General features: G+C 38.0%; 1 protein-coding gene across 2 annotated transcripts; it reads left to right on the top strand.

Moving 5' to 3' along the window:
• Positions 1-80: 80 nt before the first annotated feature.
• C8H11orf54 (chromosome 8 C11orf54 homolog) lies at positions 81-25,961 on the top strand. 2 transcript variants are annotated; one of them, XM_060018097.1, is made up of 9 exons: positions 81-180; positions 6,037-6,098; positions 14,200-14,298; positions 17,361-17,434; positions 17,618-17,719; positions 18,822-18,998; positions 20,411-20,560; positions 23,518-23,634; positions 24,569-25,961. In XM_060018097.1, the coding sequence occupies exons 2-9, from the start codon at positions 6,044-6,046 to the stop codon at positions 24,740-24,742; spliced, it is 948 nt and encodes a 315-aa protein (XP_059874080.1). In that variant the 5' UTR covers positions 81-180; positions 6,037-6,043; the 3' UTR covers positions 24,743-25,961. The 2 variants fall into 2 exon arrangements, with proteins under 2 accessions (XP_059874080.1, XP_059874081.1); XM_060018098.1 differs by lacking the exon at positions 81-180 and adding an exon at positions 4,898-5,719.

The raw sequence follows: 25,961 nt of genomic DNA, 5'->3' as shown, positions 1-25,961 counted from the left end.
ACAATTTGACTCCAGGAAGAGAGTGAGAGGTGGGAAGTGGTGACCCGCGGGGCGCCATTTTGATCTCCGTGAGAGGAGGAGCGATTTCGAGTGGGCAGGGTCTGATCTCCCGGATCCAGAGGAGGCGGAGTTGACTGAGGCAAGATCGGGTTTTAGGTGTAGGCTTCCCTCACGGATTAGGTAAGTGGAGTAAACAAGAATGTTTCGGTAAACTACAAGAAATAAATTGTGGGGTCAGGTGAACGGAATGACTGTGAGCTGCAAGGAAACAGGCACTCCACCTGCTTTGCTTCCAGTGGTCTCGCCTTGGCTGAGCTGTCCTCTGACTTCCCAAAATTTGATCTCGAGTGTGTGTGGGGGTGTGCGTGTGTGTACGGTGCCAGGTGTGTTTCGTCATATTATGTCTACTTTTGCCTTCAGAAATCTCCTCTGCGTTAAATTGTAAGACGATCATGCTTTGACCGAGACTCAAAATGTGTAACCTTTGTACTTGAAGCCAGTGTTACCCGTAGTACATCCAGGTCCCCTCTCCCCTTCGGACTTTTGTTAACTACTCTTTCACTCAGAGCTAAGTGTCAGCCTCCCAGGGGTTGGTTAACATATCACAAGGGATACCAGCGGCGAATTTTTTTGTTTGTTTTCTCCCTTAGTTCCCTGAATGATTAATGAATGTTAAGATAAAAGTTTAAACTAGTTTAGTTTTGGTATTTTGGGGGGGTTTTTCCCCACAGTAGTTACAAAAAGGAATGAGCTGGCTTGATTTGTCCACTTTCAGACCTCTTGTATCATATGAAAAAACCAGGAAAGCCGTCTAGTCTTAATCTATGGTTAGTGTCATCTTCGGATTGGACAGACCTGGAGGGTAATCTAGCCTCTTTAACTCAATTTTGCTCTAAATGTTGGACAATTCCAGGCACAGACAGTCTAGTCTTCTAGGCATTATGAAGTACCGTTAGCTGCAGAACAGGGATTGCATGTCTTATTCACTGCCATGTTCCATAACATGCCTGCCTATGTAATTTGTGAGTCTCAGTACGAAATGAAAATGCAGGGCCCCTTGTTCAAAACGCAGGGGGAAAGTGCCATTAAAGGTACTAAAATATAAGCGGTCTCCTTTCTTCTGTAGTATCTCTTTCCACTTGTCATGATGTTTTAATTAATAGCATTAATTTGCTATTATTAATTATTAATGACATTAATTCTGTTTTATTGATTTATTATTAATTAATCACTAACTATACTATTATTAATTAATAGCATTAATTTGCAATTTATTGTCACTCTAAGTAAAGAAAAATTGAGTTTAACTCATTAGCATGAGATTTACCACTCTATATTCTGCAATACCAGTTTTAAATACAAACAAAAGAACATTTAGCTTGTACGCAGAATTACTGAAATTTCACAATTCATACTATGTAGGCATATGTATTTTGTTCTTACTAGAACACTGGATACTGCACAAAACTAGCACCCCTGTATTTATTTTACTTCTCCATGCGTGCACATTCTACCGACACGGAATCCAGGGAATTTGAGTCTCAATGAACTCCCTTGGACTGTGCATCCACCAGCATTCTACGCTCACAGGACTTAAACGCTTTTTGTGAATGGGAAGCAAGGAGTGGTGGTGGACATGCACATAGACCCTCTCTCCTCTGATCCCAAGCATGTTCCATTGTCCTATCCATCTTAAAAGTTAAAATATAAAGTTAAGAATTTTTTTAAATATTTATTTTATTTATTTATTTGTCTGCACCAGGTCTTAGTTGCGGCATACGGGGTCTTCATTGTGGCATGCAGGCTCTTAGTTATGGCATGCGGGATCTAGTTCCCTGACCAGGGATTGAACCTGGGCCCCCTGCATTGGGAGCCTGCAGTCTTAACCACTGGATCACCAGGGAAGTCCCTAAAGTTAAGAATTTAAAGATGGTGGCAATGGAGCATAAACCACGTGCTATTCTGAACACATGGTCCTGTGTAACTTCACTAGTTGCACATCCATGGAGCCAGCCGTGTCCCAGAGCCTTATGAGTCTGGAATATCATAAATGTTCAATAAAAAAAACTAAGGCTGAACTGGTATCCATTGTATGCTAGGTACTTGGAAGGCAAATATGAGAAATACAGTCCTATCTTCAAAGAGATCACAGTCTAAGGGACAGAAACAAAGCAAACAGATGACCAGAGGTATACTGAGTGCTATAAGGTTGCTCTATACAAACTTTCCCTTATTGTGAGCTGAATTGTATCATTCCCTCACCAGTTAATGGCAAGGTATAATGTGATGAGTTCTGGGTTTACAGTGGGCTAGATTTGGTTTTGAATTCTGTTTCTGCCACTTAATAGCTGAGTGATCTGGAGTAAATAATATATTCTCTCTGGCCTATTTCCTCTTGTAAAATGAGAAGGATAATATGTCGTTGTGTGAGGTTTTGAAGGAATGTCTGTAAAGTGTCTAACATACTGTCTGGTTTACAGAATGCAGTTTGTCAATAGTTATCGGCCATAGTTGGTCTACCCCTTTAGGCATTGCCTCTGCAGCTCCATTTATCCTTCTGCCTCCTATCTTCCATTCTTCCCTTCTCTAGACCCTACTTCTGGGCCACTGACTCCCAGCAGTGGAATCTGGAGAGTAAATGTTGTTTGCCTCCATGTGGCCCAAAGCTGTCCTCCTAGAGCCACTCTGGATTTGTATTAGAACTTTTCTAACCCTTTTCTCTCATCACTCCAACTCCAACCTCCTCTTCCCTATCTCTCACTCACACAGAAACACACTTATACACACTACCATGCTGCCTTCTGGGCTTTTGGCTTGCATTTCTAAACCAGTTATTCAGACTGTAGCCTCCTAGGGTTGGAATTTGTTTCTGTTTTGGTGGGGAAAGAAAACAAAAACCTGACCTTTGAAAGATAGTAAAGGGTGTAAAATTAGTGATGAGGAGATGTAGATGGGCTGCAGGCTGAGCAGCTGAAATCTGTCCTGTGTGGGCAGCTACTCCAAGATAATATAATGCCAGGAGCTGGGAGGAGCTCAGTCCCACCCAGAAAAAAGATAAAGAGACCACAGATTTCTCATTCTCAAGGTCAAGGAGTTCTTCCCAACTATACAGGTACAGAAAGGCTGGGGGTGTAAGGAAGGGAGGGGGCACCACCCCATAGTAGGTGATGTCAACCTTCCCATAGGTCTCTGCATTAAGAGATGTGCGCACATACAGGGGAGAACCCTGAGTTATACCAAATACGGCCTCAGAGCCAGGCAAAGCAAGACATTTGCCAGAGGAAACCCCCAAGAAATGCCCTATGTAAGTGATTTAAACTACCACGAAGACGCAACTCTCTTAGTCCACCCATGTGTGTCTATTCACATGTACTTTTTTCCCTCCTAATAAACACTTTGCTTGTTTCACTACTTTCAGTCTCTTTGTTGAAATTAACTTTTACAAATAAGACAAGCCAGGGGCCTTGTCACTAGCCACTGGCCCTCGTGGTGTAGGGGCTAAGATTCAGTGCTCTCACTGCCATGGCCTGACTTCGCTGGGGAACGAGATCTTGCTTCAAGCCCCTGCAGGCCGAGGCCACCTGAGATCATTAGGATTGTATTTAATTTAAACTTGAGTCTTTATTATTCCTACTGTAAGTAGAAATATCTAGAGTGCTTTTATTATCTTCATTTTAAGTAAACATGTATTCACTGAGCAGATTTTCACAAGTTCTTAATTAGTACTTGCTGGTTTCTAATAAAGAAAATATAAGATGATGGGCCTTCCCTTGTGGTCCAGTGGTTAACACTCCATGCTTCCACTGCTGGGGGCACGGGTTCCACTCCTGGTCTGGGAACTAGGATTCTGCATGCCTCGCAGAGCAGACAAAAAAAAAAAAAGAAGAAAAAGAAAGAAAGAAAATATAAGATGTCAACCTTTAGAAAATCTAGGTGAAGCATATATGAGATTATTTGTACGTATTTTCTGTCCATCTGAAATTATTTCAATAAAGTTAAAATGGCTCATTCCTAAACAATTATAGCTTATTCAATTCGAAAATATATTTTCGGGAATTCCCTGGCCGTCCAATGGTTAGGAGTCTGTGCTTCGCTTTCACTGCCGAGGGCCAGGGTTTGATCCCTGGTCAGGGAACTAATATCCTGCAAGCCGCAATGCACGGCCAAAAAAAAATAAAATATATTTGAGATCATCTAACTATGATTATATAGGGTTTGGGGCCCATTATCAACACTTCACATTTTCTTTGGCAGACCAAATTATGCATATTAAGTAAATAAAGGGTAATAAAGTATTATCTGATAAAGTACTAAAGAAATGTCAGGTCTTAAATGTATGTTTGTGGAGGATGTGTTATTTGTTATCATCAAAATTAGAAATCCAGTTTCTAAGAAAACTGAATCTTTGGAAAATTAAAAAAAAATTTTTTTTGGAAGAGTATTTCAAGTGATGTTGAAGGACCATCTTTTGCTTACTAAGTAATGGTATATCAGAGATTATTCACATTAACGAGGTATTTCATTAACAATTTTAATGAGAACTCCAACAGTGTTCTTAGAAACAGCCTTAAGAGTTTTGTCTTTATTCCTTGTTGTGACTGGCCTCCAGTGGGATTCCCCGCCCAACTCATATTACTTTCGTTTGTTTGGGTTTTTTTGCCTGCATTTTATTTAACTCTCTCTGCTTGCACACCTCATCACCTGTACACTTGAGGTAAGATACTAATCTCTGCATATATGTCTACTTATTGTAAAATATATTTAGCATATATTTTTTAAAAATCAAATGATAATTGGTTAGGTTATCAGAATAATTGGACATTGAAGCTGTTTACCAAGAAAATGTTTATTTGTAAATGAAATAATTTGAATTTCAAAAGCTAATAATTTGTAGGAGTTTCCATTTCTCTTAGTAATTTAAATTTTCTCTTGTAAAAGTGATAGTCTAAGAAACTTAACTTTTAGCCTAAATGTCAAATATAGAATAGAAAACACAAATAAATGATCTATTATAGAAGTACCTGAGCATCCTGTACTGTTATCTACAACCATTTAAACAGTTATTCTTAAACCTTAATAACTACCTTTGCTTCAGGATCTATATTCCTTAAATCAACCATTAGAAAGCTGCATGTTCAATCCAGATACATGACTGAAGAAAATGAATCATGTGCCCTCTTGGTTTGGTATTCCTCTTGTCTATTTTAAATGTCAGCTATTTAAGGTACTAGTATTAAAATAGGTTACTTGGACATTTCTCACTTGGAATATGAAATACAAGAAGTTATGGTTGCCTTTCTGTGAGGACACCTAAATGCCCTTTTGCCCTCTTTATATAACTGAACTCTTTCATTTCCAGAGCAGCAGCTGTTCATGCTTGGTGCACTGCAATAATTAGCCTACAATTGCTTTATTTTGTACATCCTCGTGAAACCTCAAAACTCAGATTGGGACTTGAGCCCATGGGCTGAGACTTGACCCCAGCCAAAACTCAGATTGGGACTTGAACACACTGTACTTTGAGATCACACACTCAGGACTTAACGAAGCTCAGGTTCTTTATGTCTCATCACAGAAAGAATTCATTGAGAGACAAAGTGATAGGTAAGAAGTGGATTTTTTTAGAGAGACACACTCCATAGACAGAATGCGGTCCATCTCAAAAGGTGAGATGACCTTGGGAGAAACACACTCCACAGAGTGTGGAACATCTCAGAAGGTGAGAGGCCCCGAAATATGGGGTAGTTTTTATGGACTGGGTAATTTCATAGGCTAACAAGTGGGAGGATTATTCCAGCTATTTGGGGGAAGGGGCAGAGAATTCCAGGAATTGGGCCACTGCCCACTTTTGGCCATTTATGGTCATGGCACCTGTGGGTGTGTCATTTAGATGCTAATGCATTACAATGAGCATATAATGAGGCTCAAGTTCTACTGGAAGTCTGCCATCTTGGACCTAGCTGGTTCTAATTTTTGTGTCCCCCAACAGCTCTGTCATTCTTTTAAAGGTTGTGTCCTGCCCCCTTCCTGTTTCAGAAAGAAGATGTCTTGTGCTGAGTATTCTTTTCATGTGCCAAGTCTAGAGGAGCTTGTTGGAGGTAAATGCAATACTGAGTTTTTTAATTATCCTAAGGAAAAAAATTTTTTTTTTTTTTTTTTTGTGGTACGCGGGCCTCTCACTGTTGTGGCCTCTTCCGCTGCGGAGCGCAGGCTCCGGACGCACAGGCCCAGTGGCCATGGCTCACGGGCCCAGCCGCTCCGCAGCATGTGGGATCCTCCCAGACCGGGGCACGAACCCGTGTCCCCCGCACCGGCAGGCGGACTCTCAACCACTGCGCCACCAGGGAAGCCCGGAAAAAAATTTTTAAATAAAAACATTCTAAGATAAGCTTTATGCAACAGTACTTTCAATACAGAACTAATTTTCCTTTTCTGTATTTGTTCTGTACTGTTTTTATTGACAGAGTCCAAAACTCTGCCCCTCAAAAAAAATCTAAATTCACGATTCAGATTCTTGATGAGATACGAACTTTACAGAATGAAAATGAATATGGTAATCCATGATTTAAATATGTGTGGTGCCCAAAAGTTGTACAATATTGCTTTATTAACTTTTTTTTTAACATCTTTATTGGAGTATAATTGCTTTACAGTGTTGTGTTAGTTTCTGCTGTATACCAACTGAATCAGCTATATGCAAACATATATCCCCATATCCCTTCCCTTTTGCGTCTCCCTCCCACCCACCTTATCCCACCCCTCTAGGTGCTCGCAAAACACCAAGCTAATCTCCCTGTGCCATGCAGCTGCTTCCCATTAGCTATCTATTTAACATCTGGTCCTGTATATATGTCAATGCTGCTGTTTTACTTCGTCCCAGCTTACCCTTCCCCCTCCCCGTATCCTCAAGTCCATTCTCTACATCTGCGTCTTTATTCCTGTCCTGCCCCTAGGTTCTTTAGAACCTTTTTTTTTTTTTTTTTTTAGATTCCATATATATGTGTTAGCATATGGTATTTGTTTTTCTCTTTCTGACTTACTTCACTCTGTATGACAGTCTCTAGGTCCATCCACCTCACTACAAATACTCAATTTCATTTCTTTTTATGACTGAGTAATATTCCATTGTATATATGTGCCACATCTTCTTTATCCATTCATCTGTCGATGGACACTTAGGTTGCCTCCATGTCCTGGCTATTGTAAATAGTGCTGCAGTGAACATTGTGGTACATGACTCTTTCTGAATTATAGTTTTGTCATGGTATGCCCAGTAGTGGGATTGCTGAGTCATATGGTAGTTCTATTTTTAGTTTTTTAAGGAACCTCCATAATGTTCTCCATAGTGACTGTACCAATTTACATTCCCACCAATAGTGCAAGAGGGTTTCCTTTTCTCCACATCCTCTCCAGCATTTATTGTTTGTAGATTTTTTGATGATGGCCATTCTGACTGGTGTGAGGTGATACCTCATTGTAGTTTTGATATACATTTCTCTAATGATTAGTGATGTTGAGCATCCTTTCATGTATTTGTTGGCAATCTGTACATCTTCTTTGGAGAAATGTCTGTTTAGGTCTTTTGCCCATTTTTGGATTGGGTTGTTTGTTTTTTTGATATTAAGCTGCATGAGCTGCTTGTATATTTTGGAGATTAATCTTTGGTCAGTTGCTTTGTTTGCAAGTACTTTCTCTGATTCTGAGTGTTCTTTTCATCTTTTTTTATTGTTTCCTTTGCTGTGCAAAAGCTTATAACTTTCATTAGATCCCATTTGTTTATATTTGTTTTTATTTCCATTTCTTTAGGAGGTGGGTCAAAAGGGATCTTGCTGTAATTTATGTCATAGAGTGTTCTGCCTATGTTTTCCTCTAAGAGTTTTATGCTGTCTGGCCTTACATTTAGGTCTCTAATCCATTTTGAATTTATTTTTGTGTATGGTGTTAGGGAGTGTTCTAATTTCATTTTTTACATGTAGCTGTCCAGTTTTCCCAGCACCACTTATTGAAGAGACTGTCTTTTCTCCATTGTATACTCTTGGCTCCTTTATCAAAGATAAGGTGACCATATATGCATGGGTTTGTCGCTGGGCTTTCTATCTGGTTCCATTGATGTATATTTCTGTTTTTGTGCCACTACCATATTATCTTGATTACTGTAGCTTTGTAGTATAGTCTGAAGTCAGGGAGCATGATTCCTCCAGCTCCGTTTTTCTTTCTCAATCTTGCTTTGGCTATTCGGGGTCTTTTATTTTATTTTATTTTATTTTTTTCGGGGTCCATTATATTTCCATACAAATTGTGAATTTTTTTGTTCTACTTCTGTGAAAAATGCCATTGGTTGTTTGATAGGGATTGCATTGAATCTGTAGATTGCTTTGGGTAGTAGAGACATTTTCACAATGTTATTCTTCCAATCCAAGAACATAGTATATCTCTTCATCTGTTTGTATCATCTTTAATTTCTTTCATCAGTGTCTTATAGTTTTCTGTATACAGGTCTTTTGTTTCCTTAGGTAGGTTTATTCCTAGGTATTTTATTCTTTTTGTTGCAGTGGTAAATGGGAGTGTTTCTTTAATTTCTATTTCAGAGTTTTCATCATTAGTGTATAGGAATGAAAGAGATTTCTGTGCATTAATTTTGTACCCTGCTACTTAACCAAATTCATTGATTAGCTCTAGTAGTTTTCTGGTAGCATCTTTAGGATTCTCTATGTATAGTATCATGTCATCTGCAAACAGTGACAGTTTTACTTCTTCTTTTTTTTTTTTTTTATTTCTTCTTCTCTGATTTGGATTCCTTTTATTTCTTTTCTTCTCTGATTGCTGTAGCTAAAACTTCCAAAACTATGTTGAATAATACTGGTGAGAGTGGGCAAACTTGTCTTGTTCCTGATCTTAGAGGAAATGGTTTCAGTTTCCAGAAACCATGGTTTCACCATTGAGAACGATGTTGGCTGTGGCTTTGTCATATACGGCCTTTATTATGTTGAGGTAGGTTCCTTCTATGCCTACTTTCTGGAGAGTTTTTATCATAAATGGGTGTTGAATTTTGTCAAAAGCTTTTTCTGCATATATTGAGATGATCATATGGTTTTTATCCTTCAATTTGTTAATATGGTGTATCACATTGATTGATTTGTGTATATTGAAGAATCCTTGCATTCCTGGGACAAACCCCACGTGATCATGGTGTATAATCCTTTTAATGTGCTGTTGGATTCTGTTTGCTAGTATTTTGTTGAGGATTCTTGCATCTATGTTCATCAGAGATATTTGGCCTGTAATTTCTTTTGTTGTGACATCTTTATCTGGTTTTGTTATCAGGGTGATGGTGGCCTTGTAGAATGAGTTTGGGAGTGTTCCTCCCTCTGCTATATTTTGGAAGAGTTTGAGAAGGATAGGTGTTAGCTCTTCTCTAAATGTTTGATAGAATTCGCCTGTGAAGCCATCTGGTCCTGGGCTCTTGTTTGTTGGAAGATTTTTAATCACAGTTTCAATTTCAATGCTTGTGATTGGTCTGTTTATATTTTCTATTTCTTCCTGGTTCATATTCAGAAGGTTGTGCTTTTCTAAGAATTTGTCCATTTCTTCCAGGTTGTCCATTTTATTGGCATATAGTTGCTTGTAGTAATCTCTTATGATCCTTTGTATTTCTGAAGTGTCAGTTGTTACTTCTTCTTTTTCATTTCTAATTCTGTTGATTTGAGTCTTCTCTCTCTTTTTTCTTGATGAGTCAATTTTATTTATCTTGTCAAAGAACCAGCTTTTAGTTTTATTGATCTTTGCTATCATTTCCTTCATTTCTTTTTCATTTATTTCTGATCTGATCTTTATAATTTCTTTCCTTCTGGTAACTTTGGGTGTTTTTTGTTCTGTCTCTATTGCTTTAGGTGTAAGGTTAGGTTGTTTATTTGAGATTTTTCTTGTTTCCTGAGGTAGGATTGTCTTCCTATAAACTTCCCTCTTAGAACTGTTTTTGCTGCATCGCATAGGTTTTGGATCATTGTGTTTTGTCATTTGTTTCTAGGTATTTTTTGATTTCCTCTTTGATTTCTTCAGTGATCTCTTGGTTATTTGGTAGTATATTGTTTAGCCTCCACGTGTTTGTATTTTTTACAGTTTTTTTCCTGTAATTGATATCTAGTCTCATAGCATTGTGGTCGGAAAAGATACTTGATATGATTTCAATTTTCTTAAATTTACCAAGGCTTGATTTGTGACCCAAGATATGGTGTATCCTAGAGAATGTTTCATGGGCGCTTGAGAAGAAAGTGTATTCTGTTGTTTTTGGATGGAATGTCCTATAAATATCAATTAAGTCCATCTTGTTTAATGTATCATTTAAAGCTTGTGTTTCCCTATTTATATTCATTTTGGATGATCTGTCCATTGGTGAAAGTAGGGTGTTAAATTTCCCTATTATGATTGTGTTACTGGCGATTTCCCCTTTTATGGCTGTTAGTATTTGCCTTATGTATTGAGGTGCTCCTATGTTGGGTGCATAAATATTTACAATTGTTATATCTTCTTGTTGGATTGATCCCTTGATCATTATGTAAGTGTCCTTCTTTGTCTCTTGTAATAGTCATTATTTTAAAGTCTATTTTGTCAGATATGAGAATTGCTACTCCAGCTTTCTTTTGATTTCCATTTGCATGGAATATCTTTTTCCATCCCCTCACTTTCAGTCTGTATGTGTCGCTAGGTCTGAAGTGGGTCTCTTGTAGGCAGCATATGTACAGGTCTTGCATTTGTATCCATTTAGCCAGTCTATGTCTTTTGGTTGGAGCATTTAATCCATTTACATTTAAGGTAATTATCAATATGTATGTTCCTATTACCATTTTCTGAATTGTTTTGGGTTTGTTTTTGTAGGTCTTCTCCTTCTCTTGTGTTTCCTGCCTAGAGAAGTTCCTTTAGCATTTGTTGTAAAGCTGGTTTGGTGGTGCTGAATTCTCTTAACTTTTGCTCATCTGTAAAGATTTTAATTTCTCTGTCAAATCTGAATGAGATCCTTGCTGGGCAGAGTAATCTTGGTTATAGTTTTTTCTTCTCATCACTTTAAATATGTCCTGCCACTCCCTGCTGGCTTGCAGTTTCTGCTGAAAAATCAGCTGTTAACCTTATGGGGATTCCCGTGTATGTTATCTGTTGCTTTTCCCTTGCTGATTTCAATATTTTTTCTTTGTATTTAATTTTTGATAGTTTGATTAATATGTGTCTCGGCATGCTTCTCTTTGGGTTTACCCTGTATGGTACCCTCTGTTCTTCCTGGACTTGATTCACTATTTCCTTCCCCATGTTAGGGAAGTTTTTGATGATAATCTCTTCAAATATTTTCTCAGACCCTTTCTTTTTCTCTTCTTCTTCTGGAACCCCTATAATTAGAATGTTGGTGCATTTAATGTTGTCCCAGAGGTCTCTGAGACTGTTCTCAATTCTTTTCTTTCTTTTTTCTTTATTCTGCTCCCTGGTAATTATTTCCACCATTTTATCTTCCAGCTCACTTATTCGTTCTTCTGCCTCAGTTATTCTGCTGTTGATTCCTTCTAGAGTATTTTAAATTTCAGTTATTATGTGGTTCATCACTGTTTGTTTGCTCTTTAGTTCTTCTAGATCCTTGTGAAATGTTTCTTGTATTTTCTCCATCCTGTTTCTGAGATTTTGAATCATCTTTACTATCATTACTCTGAATTCTTTTTCAGGTAGCTTGCCTATTTCATCTTCATTTATTTGGTCTTGTAGGTTTTTACCTTGCTCCTTCATCTGTAACAAATTTTTTTGTCGTTTCATTTTTTTTTTTTTTTTTTTTTTGATGGGTGGTGCTGTATTCCTGTCTTACTGGTTGTTTGGCCTGAGATGTCCAGCACTGGAGTTTGCATGCAGTTGGATAGAGCTGGGTCTTGATGCTGATATGAAGATTTCCTGGAGGTGTCACTCCAATTGATATTCCATGGGGTCTGAGGTTCTGTGTTAGTCCAGCGGTTTGGACTCAGAGCTCCCACCAAAGGAGTTCGGGCCCGACCTCCAGCCTGGGAACCAAGATCCTGCAAGCTTCATGGCACAGTGAAAAAAAAAGGGGGGGGGGGGGAAGAAAGAAAGAAAAAATGGAGCAGTACAATATGAAAGAATATAAAATAAAATTAGAAAGATAAAAAATATGTTAGAAAAATAAAATTATAATTGAAACAACTGCAACAAGGTAAAATAACAGAAAAAAGAAAAATAAATAAAGGTGTGGGGGAACAAGCCAAAAGGAGAGATCACTAACAAAGTATAAAATAAAATTAGAAAAATAAAAGATTAGGAAAAAATAAAAATATAAAAGAATCGACAACAATGAATCTACAAAGTAAAACAGAGCCCCAATCTAAAAGAAGAAAAAAGAAAAAAAAAAAGTCTTGGCTATAGGGATAGAGTTTAGGCAGGGGGTGGAACTTAGGCAGAGGTGGGGTTTTGGGTGGGGTCGGACCTAGGCGGGTGGGGGTGTGACATTTGAGCATGGGGCAGGGCCTAGGCAGGGCGATGTTGGAGCATGGGGCGGGGCCTCTGCTTAGGACCTGCGCAGAAGGAGAGAGGTAGCATGTTGAAAGGAGGGCCCCTGGAGTGTGGAGTTCTGGAGTTTGGAGGCAGGGCCCTGAGTGAGGGTGTGTGGGTGGGGTTTATGCCCAGCACATTGGAGGGGGTCTCAGAGGGGGTCTTCGAGTGTAGAGGTGGGGCCATGGGTGGGGGTGTAGGGGTGAGGCTTAGGCTCTGCATGGCAGGAGAGAGGCTCCAAGGGCAGAGGATTAGGCCCTGGAGCCCAACAGGCTCCCTGGTGCCTAAGAGGACAGGGAAAGCAGTGGCCCCGTCCCCTTCCGTTCGTTTGTGCCCCTCCCCCACTGTCTCCCCCAGGGTCTCCCCCATCACTGCTGGAACCCTAACCATGACTGGGTCCCACTGGGCGTAGTAACTCCTTCCCTCCCCTGGCCACCCCTCAGGGGTGCCGGTGCCATAGATACAGCCTTTACTTTTGCTCCCCCTTCCCTCCCTCTCGCTCCCTCAGGACCCACACAGCTGGAGGGGGCCTAGGTGGGCAGAGGATCAGGCCCGGGATCTCAACAGGTTCCTGGGGGTCCAAGTGGGCAGGGGAAACCTGGCCATGCTCCCTTTTGATCCTCTGCCCTCCCAGTGGTTCCCCAATTTCCCCCTTCGCGTGTGGGATCCCTTCCCCTCCCCCAGCCGCCCAAGAGGTGACCACTGTTCTGAACTGTTCTGACCTGTTAGAACCTTAGATTAGCTGCCTGTCTTTGAAATACATATGAGTCATATAACACATACTTTCATGTCTTACTTTTTTTTTTTTGCGGTACACGGGCCTCTCACTGTTGTGGCCTCTCCCGTTGCGGAGCACAGGCTCCGGACGCGCAGGCTCAGCGGCCATGGCTCATGGGCCCAGCCGCTCCACGGCATGTGGGATCTTCCCGGACCGGGGTACGAACCCGTGTCCCTGCATCGGCAGGCGGACTCTCAACCACTGCGCCACCAGGGAAGCCCCATGTCTTACTTCTTTTGCTCAACATTTTTTCTATAAGCATTAATGAAGGTGTTGCATGTAATTGCTTACTTTCTTGCAGTTTAAATACTTACATTTCAATACTTGGAATCCTCTCCCTAAAAGAAACGTAGTCCTCACCTGAGTGCAGTGTTTATCTTCAGTGGTTTCTAATCACTACAGTTTACAGTGTTATTTATGGAAGTATTTATGTACCTTAATATATGTATCTTGTGATTAATTATGTGTCCAGTTTCTGATTGTATTCATTAATAAGACCATTTCCCCCTCCTTTTGTTTGTTTGTTTGGCTGCGCTGCACAGCATGTGGGGAGCACCCCCTGCAGTGGAAGTGCTGAGTCTTAACTGCTGGACCGCCAAGGAAGTCCCTTATCCCCCTCCTTTTAAGTTACACAAGTTTAGGGACTTCCCTGGCGGTCCAGCAGTTAAGACTCCATGCTTCCACTGCAGGGTGCGCAGGTTCTGTCCCTAGTCAGGGAACTAAGATTCCACATGCCATGTGGCGTATCCAAAAAATAAAAAAAAAAAGTAGTAAATTACACAAGTTTAGTTTGGAAGTATGACACACAAAACAGTTGAGGGAAGACTTGATATGTGATGACAAATTTCTACCTAATGTTTAACCCTTTTCCTTGTCTTTATTAGTTCTGCAGAAGGGGCTAACGGATAACTTTGCTGATGTCCAGGTCTCTGTAGTTGATTGCCCTAATTTGACCAAGGAGCCATTTACCTTTCCTGTAAAAGGTAAGCAATATCTGCAAAGGATATTGACCCAGCTTTTAGATTAAATTGTGCTTAATTTCTGTGTTTTCTAATATTGGTCAAATTTCATTTTATACCCTTGTAGAAAAATATGTTTTTTATGTACTTTTGTAACTTTCACAGGTTATATAATAGATATTCAATAGGCTAGAATCCTGAATATCACATGAGAGTTTTGTTTTTAATCATTCAAGTGACTGTTATGGAAACTTACTGTAATTTTTATTTATTTATTTATGTATTTATTTATTATTCATTCATTCATTCAAGACCAGAAGTGATCTTAAAAGCCTTGTATTTATTTGAATCATCCATTAAATACTAATATCCCTTCAACAAATTTGTCAAGTGATTATCCAGCCAGTGTTTAAAGTGAGAAGGGAAATTAATATTGATGCTGAAACTCAGCCTCTGTGCAGCACTGCCAAATTGAATCTCAGAGACGAGAGTTTTGGGTGAAGTAGAAAAGAATACTTTTATTGCTTTGCCAGGCAAAGGGGGCCACAGAGGCCTAATGCCCTCAAAACTGTCCCAAACTCAGTGGGGGGGCAGGTGTGGGGAGTCTTACAGTCAAGGGGAGGGGCTTCTCATAAGGATCAGAGTGCTTGCAAGGCCTGCATTCCTTCAGTCTAAGGATCATCTCAGGTGGTCCCGTCATCTATGGTTCTCTATGTTATTGAACTGTAACCTTCTCTCTGGAATGAAGAATGTTTCATCAAGTAGTTAACATCTTCCATGTGGTAGGGGTTTTAGTTCTGCACAAGAGCTCAAAGATACAGTTATGTATATCCAGTGAGGAGGAACCAGGACCCTGCCCCAAGGCTACACTATTGTTTCTTGACTGCTCCTCCCTTGTCTCTTCATCCCCTCCCTTCCCTGATTAGCAACTGTTTGAACCTGCCCTGTGGAACTCAGGGAAGGTCACCGAAGCCGAATGAAGCCTATTTCTTACCAACAAAAAAACAGGGGACACGAAAAGACTTTTGTGCCCAGGAGCCCCACAGGGTCCTGCTCGGTTTCTTTTTTTTTTTTAATTTTATTTATTTTTTTTATACAGCAGGTTCTTATTAGTTATTCATTTTATACATATTAGTGTATATATGTCAGTCCCAATCTCCCAATTCATCCCACCACCACCACCACCACTGCCCCCCACCCGCCCCCCCTGCCACACACACCCCTGCCACTTTCCCCTCCTTGGTGTCCATACGTTTGTGCTCTACATCTGTGTCTCTATTTCTGCCCTGCAAACCGGTTCATCCGTACCATTCAGTTTCAATATTAAGTAAATATAATTTGTCAGACAGTATGATGGATATCTATATTTGATGTCTTAATTTTTATACTAACACTGCAAGGTGAGTACTAGCCCCAGTTTATAGATGAGAAAACTGAAGCTGAAGAGAGGCTAAGTAATCTCAGTGGGAATCATAATCAGGATTCAAATCCAGATCTGTCTGCTTCCAAAGTCCAACATTCTCTCATTATACCCTACTGTAATGAGGAATTTGGAACAGTCACACTTACTCACTCTTTTATTATGTAATTGACATCTTTGTTAAAAAGCAGTTTTACGTAGAAATCCTGGACTCTAGTTCTTTCTCTGCCACTTAAGGTTTCATTACCCTGGGTAAGCCAATTAATGTATCTGGGCTTCAGATACATTAAAATGGGGGTGGGGGGGAGTGAGATTTGGGTTAAATGTTCTTTTTGGGTCTTTCTAGTTCAAACAGTCTTTGATTTTAAGTAGACCTGTAAATTCTAGAAGTTTTATGTACCAGATGGCAATATCTCTTCACACCTTAAAAGCATTTATCATAATACTTTTTTTGTTGTTTTATGTTTTGGTTTTTTGGCCCTGAGGCATGTGGGCTCTTAGCTCCCCCACCAGGGATTGAACCCGCACCCTCTGCATTGGAAGGCGAAGTCTTAACCACCAGACTGCCAGGGAAGTCCCTATCATAATACTTTTTTATAGCTCTGTTTCTTCCGATTATAAGGGTAATATATTTTACCCCAAAATAAATAATTGATTAAATAATTCAAATAAAAACCAGAAAACACAGAAGAGTACAGGAAAAATAGTTAATCTTAATTTTGTCACCCAAAGGGTTGGTTTGAAAAAGTTTTCTAGGTTCTTGTCAATAATTTGTGAGTCTTTAAATTACATACTAAGGAAGCCAGATATGTATGCATGTTACATATATGATCTTTCATAAACATATTTAGGTACTTTCTACATGAACTGGTCTTGTCACTAGTGATCTTGGCGTGTTTACTAGTATTATTTCGTCGTTTTACCCGAAAACCAGGTTCACCTCTTGGTGGGTGTTGAGCCAATAGACACAACCAAAGCACTAGAGAAGGAAGGACTTATTGTCACTTGCAGCAAGTAAGGAGAACACTGGGGAATCTTTTCCCAAACAGTGTCTAGCTGTACCTGTGACGTTTAATTAAAAATGTAAGTAGAAAGTTCCTAGCATCTGAAGTTACCTAAAATTACTTGTCATTTTTATAAACAACCTTGGAACAAACAACTCTAACAAGAGGACTTCTCAATATGGATTTTTAAAAGAAGTAATATTTTACCAAAATATTTTAAATTAAAATATAATTTTAGCTAAAACCCTCCCTCCCCCAAAAGAAAGATTTTTAAAGGAATAAGTCATTATAGACTAATTCTAGAAACCTCATCCAAACATTGGCTCCAGTTCTAGCCCTTGCCCTATCATCAACTTTCTTTTTTTATATTATTAATTTTTACTGGAGTATAGTTGCTTAACAGTGTTATGTATCATCAACTTTCGATTGCCTTTATGCTACTAACTATATCAAGTCATGCTTGGTTATGACACTATTAGAAACACAGGAAGTTAGCATAGGACAGGGATCCTAGCTACTTACATTTTCCAACCCCTGCTATTTGTAAAACTATGAACTGAAAAGTTATATACTCTTAATAAATTAGTGTCTTCTGGCATTTTATACTTAAATTTAGATGTTTGCCTATTTTTAAGATGGCTTGTTTTATTTGTTTTTTTTAGGTATCTGTGGGAAAACTAGAATTGCAGAAGTAGGAGGTGTACCTTACTTATTGCCTCTTACAAATAAAAAAAAAGTAAGTTTCTTTTACTTTTCACATTCACATGGAGATTATGAAAATCGGGTTGATTCCTATTTTTATTATTAGAAGGTCCACTGACCAATGTGACAAGGAAGTGTTAATGGATGTAGTAATAAAAAGTAAATCTGGGAATTTATATAAGTAAGATTTAAATAATATGCGTTTCCTCTTGTATAGGTTTATGATCTAAATAAAATCGCAAAAGAAATCCAGCTTCCTGGAGCTTTTGTTCTTGGAGCAGGAGCAGGCCCATTTCAGACTCTTGGATTCAATTCTGAGGTCAGCATATATATAATTACTTTACTTTATTGATTTGACACTTAGTTTGCCTTTTTCCTTTTACTGCCCTATCAGAAATCTTGTCTTCTGAATGAATTGTAAGTGGTTGATGTCATACCTCTCTACAGATTTGTTACTGTTGATACAGATTTGGAGTATAGCACATGCTCCAATTAGTCCAACTGAAATGGAGCACTCATCTCTAATTTAGATTTTCTTATGGCACATGCTCAGTATTCGAGGAGTCCATCGAAGGTCCTACTGTGATTTGCTGAGGACTCTGGACTGTGAAAGATTTCAGTCCTTACACATCAGAGGATTCCTAACTTCTCTATGATCTTTGCTGGTATAAGGGCAGCTTGCAATCAGAAGATGAATGAAATATTTAATTATCTAATCAAATCCCTCTTTCAGACCAAATTGCAGGGACCTACCCCAGTAGTATGATTATTGTTTACAAAAGGTAGTATCTATCACTATGTATGTTAACACATTTCCAACATAAAAACATCACTGTTTCTTCACATCTCACGAACAGGAGAATAACCTGCTCAGTCTGCCCATTCTCTCACAGCCTCTTACATCTATGACTGTTAGTCAATAATCATACAAGTCCTTTTATAGAAACATTAATATAATTTGCCTAGTGTTCAAGACAGAAAAAGTTTAAAATTTAAGTGAGAAATTTTAAGGACGTCTCTGGCGGTCCAGTGGTTAGGACGCGGCGCGGCACTTTCACTGCCAAGGGCCCGGGTTCGATCCCTGGTCAGGGAACTAAGTAAGTAAGTAGGTAAGTAGGTAGGTAAGTAAGTAAATAAGTAAGTAATAAAATGAGAAATTTTGATGCAAATGTCACAATCTTATAGAAACACTATAATACTGTAAACATTTTCTAAAATTTTTTTTCAGTTTTTTTGATATTTGTAAATCTTTAACATTTTGAATCTGACATTAAATATTTTATTTTTCATGTTTTATTATTAGATCTTGAAATAAAATGTCTTAAAGTCTAGGACAAAATATTTTGTTACATTATTCAAGATCTTCTCTTTGCATAGAGATACTAGGCTTGACTAATTACCTTATTTACTTTTCTTTTCAGTTTATGCCAGTTGTTCAAACAGAAAGTGAACACAAACCTCCTGTGAATGGAAGTTACTTTGCTCATGTTAACTCTGCAGATGGAGGGTGCCTACTTGAGAAATACAGTGAGAAATATCATGATTTTGGGTTTGCATTACTGGCTAATCTTTTTGCCAGTGAAGGCCAGCCTGGAAAGGTGATTTTGTTCTAAAAATGCAGTATTCTCCAAGAGTTCTCAGATAGCTAAAAATTTGCATGCTTATTGCTACTACTGTAGTTTTCTTAAGGAAATCCAAAGCTACCTAAGTCCCAAACCTCTTTAAATAACACAGTTATGAAAGATTCAGAAAGTACTACAGGCATAGTGAAAATACTTTGGGCTTCCCTGGTGGCACAGTGGTTAAGAACCCACCTGCCAATGCAGAGGACACGGGTTCGAGCCCTGGTCTGGGAAGATCCCACATGCCACGGAACAACTAAGCCCATGCGGCACAACTACTGAAGCCAGCACGCCTACAGCCCACGCTCTGCAACAAGGAAGCGATCGCAATGAGAAGGCCTAGCACCGCAATGAAGAGCAGCCTCCGCTCTCCTCAACTAGAGGAAGCCTGCACGCAGCAACAAAGACACACGCAAACAAAAATTTTAAAAAGAAAAAAAAATAATACTTAGTAAGCAATAGCTTTTTTTCCAAGGAACTAAAATAGGATGTTCCTGTGGGGAGTGAGTTAGTCAAATAGATGAACCATGCAGCTGAAGTAGATAATGTCTACCTATATAGTTGGTATATATGTAACTTACTCATTTCAGACTGATCAGACATTGATTGAGATAGAAATGATGGGAGCAAAAAATTATAGAAGACGTGAGAAGAATTAATGCCTCACTTCATATTTACTTCCTGTTAGTACAAAAAAAAAGGATGATTTCATGTTCCAAAATTGTAATGATGGTCGCACAACTCTATACGTATACTGAAACCCATTGAATTGTATACTTGAAATAGGTGGATTGTATGGTATGTGAATTATATCCCCCATAAAGCTGTTATTTTTTTTTTAAAAGATTATTTCAGTTTTAGCTGTTGTGAGAACTCCCAGATCTTGTAGAGATAACTACTTCAGCCACTTTGGGAAATGAGATAGTGAAGCAAAAATACCTAATAAAGTGGAGGTAACAGAAGTCCAGATTTTTAAAGGAAATGAGAAAACATAATCATTTCTCCTCCCTCCAGTTATCAGAAGTTAATCCCTTTAAACCAAAGAATTCTCAGTCTTTCACCACCTTGACATATAAGAATCTCTAGAGTTCAGTGTAGAATTTGGCTATAAATTTATAAAATTTAGCTATAACTCTCTCAGTCCAAGAAAGCACAAATACGACATTATTAGAGTAAATGATATATAATTTATATATATATATATATAATACTATATATATTATTAAGACTTAGAGGATTGAGACACTTCTGCTCATATCTGGGTGCTCGAAGCAAACAAGTGAATATTTGCTTGATGGCACTGAATTATATAATGTTTCACTTGGGTAGTTATTTACATAATATTTTGCAGCTTAGAACAATGGTATGTGTATTTATGTCCTCTCTAGGTCATTGAGGTGAAAGCCAAAAGAAGAACTGGAAAACTTAACTTTGTGACTTGTATGAGACAGACTCTTGAAAAACATTATGGAGATAAGCCTGTAGGAATGGGAGGTACTTTCGTGATTCAGAAGGGAAAAGTGAAGACTCATATTATGGTAAAGGCCTGTGTGTGTGTGTGTGTGCGCGCGCGCACACGTGCTTAAGATCGTAGGATTTTTTTAATATACATTGAGAATTTAACCTTTTTTAAAAATATTTATTTATTTATTTTTGGTTGCATTGGGTCTTAGTTGTGGCACGTGGGATCTTCGTTGCATCATGTAGGGTCTTTAGTTGCGGTATGCCAGCTTCTTAGTGGACTTCTTAGTTGCAGCATGCGAACTCTTAGTTGCAACATGCATACAGGATCTAGTTCCCTGACCAGGGATTGAACTTGGGCCTCCTGCATTGGGAGCACGGAGTCTTACCCACTGGACCACTAGGGAAGACCTGAGAATTTAACTTTTAAAGACACCCTAAACAAACCCTTTTACTGTGATCAAATTTAAATGACAGACAATACTGTAAAGCAACTTGTATGATAATGTCCAGCTGGAGTCCTTTTTTCATATTAATATAATAGAACTTTCTTCTCAATTTGTTTGTATTAAAGATTGAGATAGATGTGAGTATAAGCCTTAGAAACTGATTATTTTCATTGCTAGAATCCCTATATAGACTTTGCTATTACGATGGTTGTGGTTTTAGGGAAAGAACTCATGAAAATGATAATCTTATGGGCTGACTATAATAAGTTTATAAGGCATTAATGACGGAATACTATATGAAGACAGACCAGGTCATCTAGGATTTTTAAAATAATTTTTGGTAGGTGAGTGAACGAATAAATGAATGAAGTGTAAAAGTGTTATAACTTAATGTCCTTTTTGTTTTAACAATGAAGCCATTAGAAAACGTATTGTTTTGATGTTTTTTATCCTGATAATTTTAAATGGCAAACCAGCTGATTCTGCATAGAAAGACACATTTGTGAAACTACTTACTTTTCCAATTTACGACAAAATTATAGAGAAATCTATTTGTAAATACCAAAGGATTATAGGATTTCTTAAAATTCAAGTAAACAATACTTTATTATTAACTATAGTTACCATGATGTGCATTAGCTCTCTAGAACTCACTCACCTTATAACTGGAAGTTTGTACCCTTTGATCAACATTTCCCCATTTTCCCCCACCCCCTCATCCTCTGGCAACCACCATTATACTGTTTCTCTAAGTTGGACTTCTTTAGATTCCACATATAAGTGATATCATGCAGTATTTGACTGTGACTGGCTTATTTCACTTAGTGTTGTATAATGTCCTCCAAGTTCAACTATATTGTTACAAATGGCAGGATTTCCTCCTTCTTTTAAGCCTGCATAATATTTCATATACATATCACAACTAAAAAGATACAGATAACAATTTCTTTATCCATTCATCTGTTGATGGACACTTAGGTTGTTTCCCAATCTTGACTAACGTGAATAATGCCACAGTGAACATAGGAGTGCGGATATCTCTTCAAGGTAGTGATTTCATTTCCTTTGGATATATACCCAGCAGAATTGCTGGATCATATGGTGGTTTTATTTTTAATTTTTTGAGGAAGCTCCGTAATGGTCGTGCCGGTTTACATTCCCACTAGCAGTGTACAAGTGTTCTATTTTCTCCACATCCTCACCAACACTTTTCATCTCTTGCCTTTTTGAGAACAGCCATCTGCACTAGAGTGAGTGATATCTCATGGCTTTGATTTGCATTTACCTGATGAATAGTGATGTTGAGTGCTTTTTCATATACCTGTTGGCCGTTTGTATGTCTTCTTTGGAAAAATGTCTAATTCAGTCCTTTGATCATTTTTTAATTGGGCTTTTTTTTTCCTATTGAATTCCTTATATATTTTGGATATTAACCCCTTATCAGATATATGGTTTGCAAATATTTTCTCTCATTCCATAGGCTGCCTTTTTCATTTTGTTGACTGTTGCCTTTACTGTGCAGAAGCTTTTTAGTTTGATGTAGTCCACCTGTTTATTTTTCCTTTTACTACCTGTACTTTTGATGTCATATCCAAAAAGTCAAATTTAATGTCATGAAACTTCCCTCCTGTTTTCTTCTAAGAGTCTTTGCAGTTTTAGCTATTATATTTAGGTGTCGGATCCATTTTTAGTTAATTTTTGTATATGATATAAAGTAAGGGTCTAACTTTATTTTTTTACATGTGGATATCCAGTTTTCCCAGCACTATTTGTTAAAAAGACAGCCGTTTCTCCATTGAATGGTCATGGCATCCTTGTCAGAAACCATTTGACCATATATGCAAGGGTTTACTTCTGGGATCTCTATTCTATTCCATTGATCTGTATGCCTGTCGTTATGCTAGTATCACACTATTTCGATTACTATAGTTTTATAGCAAGCCTGATATCAATAAGTGTGAGACCTCCAACTTCCTTCTTCTTTTTCAAGATCGTTTTGGCTGTTTGGGGTCCCTTGAGATTCCATACGAATTTTAGGGTGGATTTTTCTATTTCTGCAAAAACGTCATTGGGATTTTGACAGGGAATGCAGTGAATCTTTAGATTGCTTTTGATAGTACTGACATGTTAACAATATTAAGTTGTCCAATCCATGAACACAAGATGTCTTTCCACTTACTGGAGTCTTTTAAAATTCGTTTCAGCAATGCTTTGTACTTTTCAGTGTACAAGTCTTTTGCCTCCTTAAGTTTATTTCTAAGTATTTTATTCTGTTTGATGCTTCTACCCCACTTTCAATGCCTTCCTTTTTTTTCATTTACCAGTATCAATAATGACATTTAAGACTGGGATGAGGATATTCTCATAGGAAAACTGAGAAACTCCTTTATTTATTCATTCATATCTTTTAGTGTGTACACATTGATTGGTGGTCCTTTTGAAAACTAGGGTATATAACTTCTCTTGGTGCCAAAAATAGCAATAGAATGTATAAGAAGGCTTAAAGGTTTTAACAATGAAATTATATATAAATTTTTAGCTCAATAATATTCGATGTTTACTTGTTTAATGTCCTTTTATTGTAGCCAGCAGAATTTTCTTCCTGCCCATTGAACTCTGATGAAGACGTGAATAAATGGTTACGTTTTTATGAGATGAAGGCTCCTTTGGTTTGTCTGCCAGTTTTTATCTCCAGAGACCCAGTAAGTCTATGTCTGTCTTTTACATTGCAATAATGCTTAATTTTTAGAATATTCTTTTAGAATTAGGCACTTTTTGTGTTCTTATTTAAGAACTAGTGTAGTCTGTAGAATTGTCTTAAAAGGTAAGGGAGCAAATATCTGACCACCTATGATTTGGCAGAGCAGATTTTACCTTTGGAGAATTGAAGGCACAGGCATTTTAAATAACACCCAAAGTCACATTATTAAATAGTAGAATCAGAACAGGATTCAGGTGTCCTATCATCTTATTTGCTGTTCTATATACTGTTCATTATATTCTAATATTGTACCCTAGAAAAATAATATAGACTAATTTAAAGCAAATATCTACGAAAATACTGACTATATCTTTTGATCCAGTGATTACATGTCTAGGAATTTATCGTTAAATATATGGCTATGTGCATAAAATGACTAGTTAAAAGGGTTATTCATGACAGCACTGCTGTAATAGCAGAAGAACTGGAAATAATCTAATGTCAGTTGGAAAGTGGTATGCGCATACAATAGAATACCATAGATATAAAAGAATTAGGAAGCTCTTTTATGTTCTGATATACAAAGATCTGAAAGCTATACTGTTAAATGAAGAAGAGCAACATACAGCACAGTAGGTGCAGAGTACTACCATACAAGTAATAAATTAAAAATAATCCTTTTGGAAGGATATAGAAGAAACTGCTTACTTTGGTTGCCTTCTAGGAAAGGAAGTGAGGGCAGGAAATGGAAAGATACATTTTACTGAATATATGCTTTTGCACCCTCTGAATTTTGAATCATGTGACTGTATTACCTACTAAAAAAAATAAAATAAAAATTATTGTAACATAAATTAAAAAGGTCTCCCATCCCCTTAAACAAGTTCTATGCAAAATAATTGGAATACTAACAGATAGCTTCTCTGTTGTCCTAGGGGTTTGATTTGCGGTTGGAGCACACTCATTGTTTTAGTCATCATGGAGAAGGTGGACACTACCATTATGACACCACCCCAGATATAGTGGAATATCTTGGATACTTCTTACCTGCAGAGTTTCTCTATCGCATTGATCAACCAACAGAGACCCATTCATTTGGGCGAGATTAAATCAACTGATACTCGTTTGACTGATTAACTCATTAATTGATACTAATATAAAGCCTAATAGAAATGATCTCACTACTTAATAAGCCCTATTTTTTTCGGCCTTTGAAATGAAAGGTATGTCGACACTGTGCTCTGTATTACTTCACAGATCTATCTGAAAGGGATTATTGGGAACAAAGACACATGATGGAGATGTTCTTCATTCTTTTTATTCTAAAAATCAGTCTTGGGCTTCCCTGGTGGCACAGTGGTTGGCAGTCCGCCTGCCGATGCAGGGGAGACAGGTTCGTGCCCTGGTCCGGGAAGATCCCACATGCCGTGGAGCGGCTGGGCCCGTAGGCCATGGCCGCTGAGCCTGCACGTCCGGAGCCTGTGCTCTGCAACGGGAGAGGCCACAACAGTGAGAGGCCCGCATACCACACACACACACAAAAATCAGTCTTATGTTTATAATTAAATATAAACAGGATTAAGAATCAAGTGATGATTCCTACTAGCTAATGGCAATAATTTACATTTGTATATTCAGTTTTTCAAGTTAGTCTTACAACTGCTAAGTGGATGTTTCTGGGTATTAGAAAAATCAGTGCTGGAAATGTTGATAGTTGTTAAATCTTTCTACTGAATTTTTAAAATCCATTTTAGAAGTCAAAGTACACTTTTTTCATGGAATAAGGTGGTCAGAGGGAGCAACTTTACTCCTTTTGGTGATGTTGAACCATACTCTGAAGTTTGTAATTTGCCTTTAACAAATATTAGCAACCAGATGGTTAGCCATGATTCCTCCTTTGTTTGGACTGTCAATTGGAAGCAGTTTGTGCCTTGTTGGTTATTTGCGAGAAGTGAAAAGAAACAGCATCAAAATACAACCTCGAAGTGAGTATACTTTAATTTATAAATGAGGCTATTACCAAATATGACTACTATCCTTCATGAAATGTAAAATTATACCTTTACCAATTGTAATGACTGAAGTTTTCCTCAGTGTTTTTCTATAATAATCATGAGCCAAAAACAACTCTCTAATCTTGTAATGCCAACACTGATTTAGGAGCTTTTTAGTACTAAGCATATAATAAATTGTCTTTGGATGTTAACTATAACAAATATTTTTTGTCTTTGGATGTTAACTATAACATGTCCAGTGAGTATAAATTCCTAAATATTATTTTTTAATAAACACTAGTTTGCACCAAAAGAAATGAATAAAAATTTTACA

Source organism: Delphinus delphis, chromosome 8, assembly GCF_949987515.2.
Source record: "Delphinus delphis chromosome 8, mDelDel1.2, whole genome shotgun sequence".
NCBI classification, from domain to species: domain Eukaryota; kingdom Metazoa; phylum Chordata; class Mammalia; order Artiodactyla; family Delphinidae; genus Delphinus; species Delphinus delphis.
The sequence above is the reverse complement of the archived record's forward strand: the minus strand, read 5'-3'. Positions and strand labels throughout refer to the sequence as shown.

Excerpts from the sequence above, each read along its gene's own strand:
- C8H11orf54 (XM_060018097.1), top strand. The coding sequence starts at position 6,044 with ATGTCTTGTGCTGAGTATTCTTTTCATGTGCCAAGTCTAGAGGAGCTT. Across the intron at positions 6,099-14,199 it reads TCTAGAGGAGCTTGTTGGAG|TTCTGCAGAAGGGGCTAACG; the intron begins GTAAATGCAATA and ends TGTCTTTATTAG. Across the intron at positions 20,561-23,517 it reads AAGTGAAGACTCATATTATG|CCAGCAGAATTTTCTTCCTG; the intron begins GTAAAGGCCTGT and ends CTTTTATTGTAG.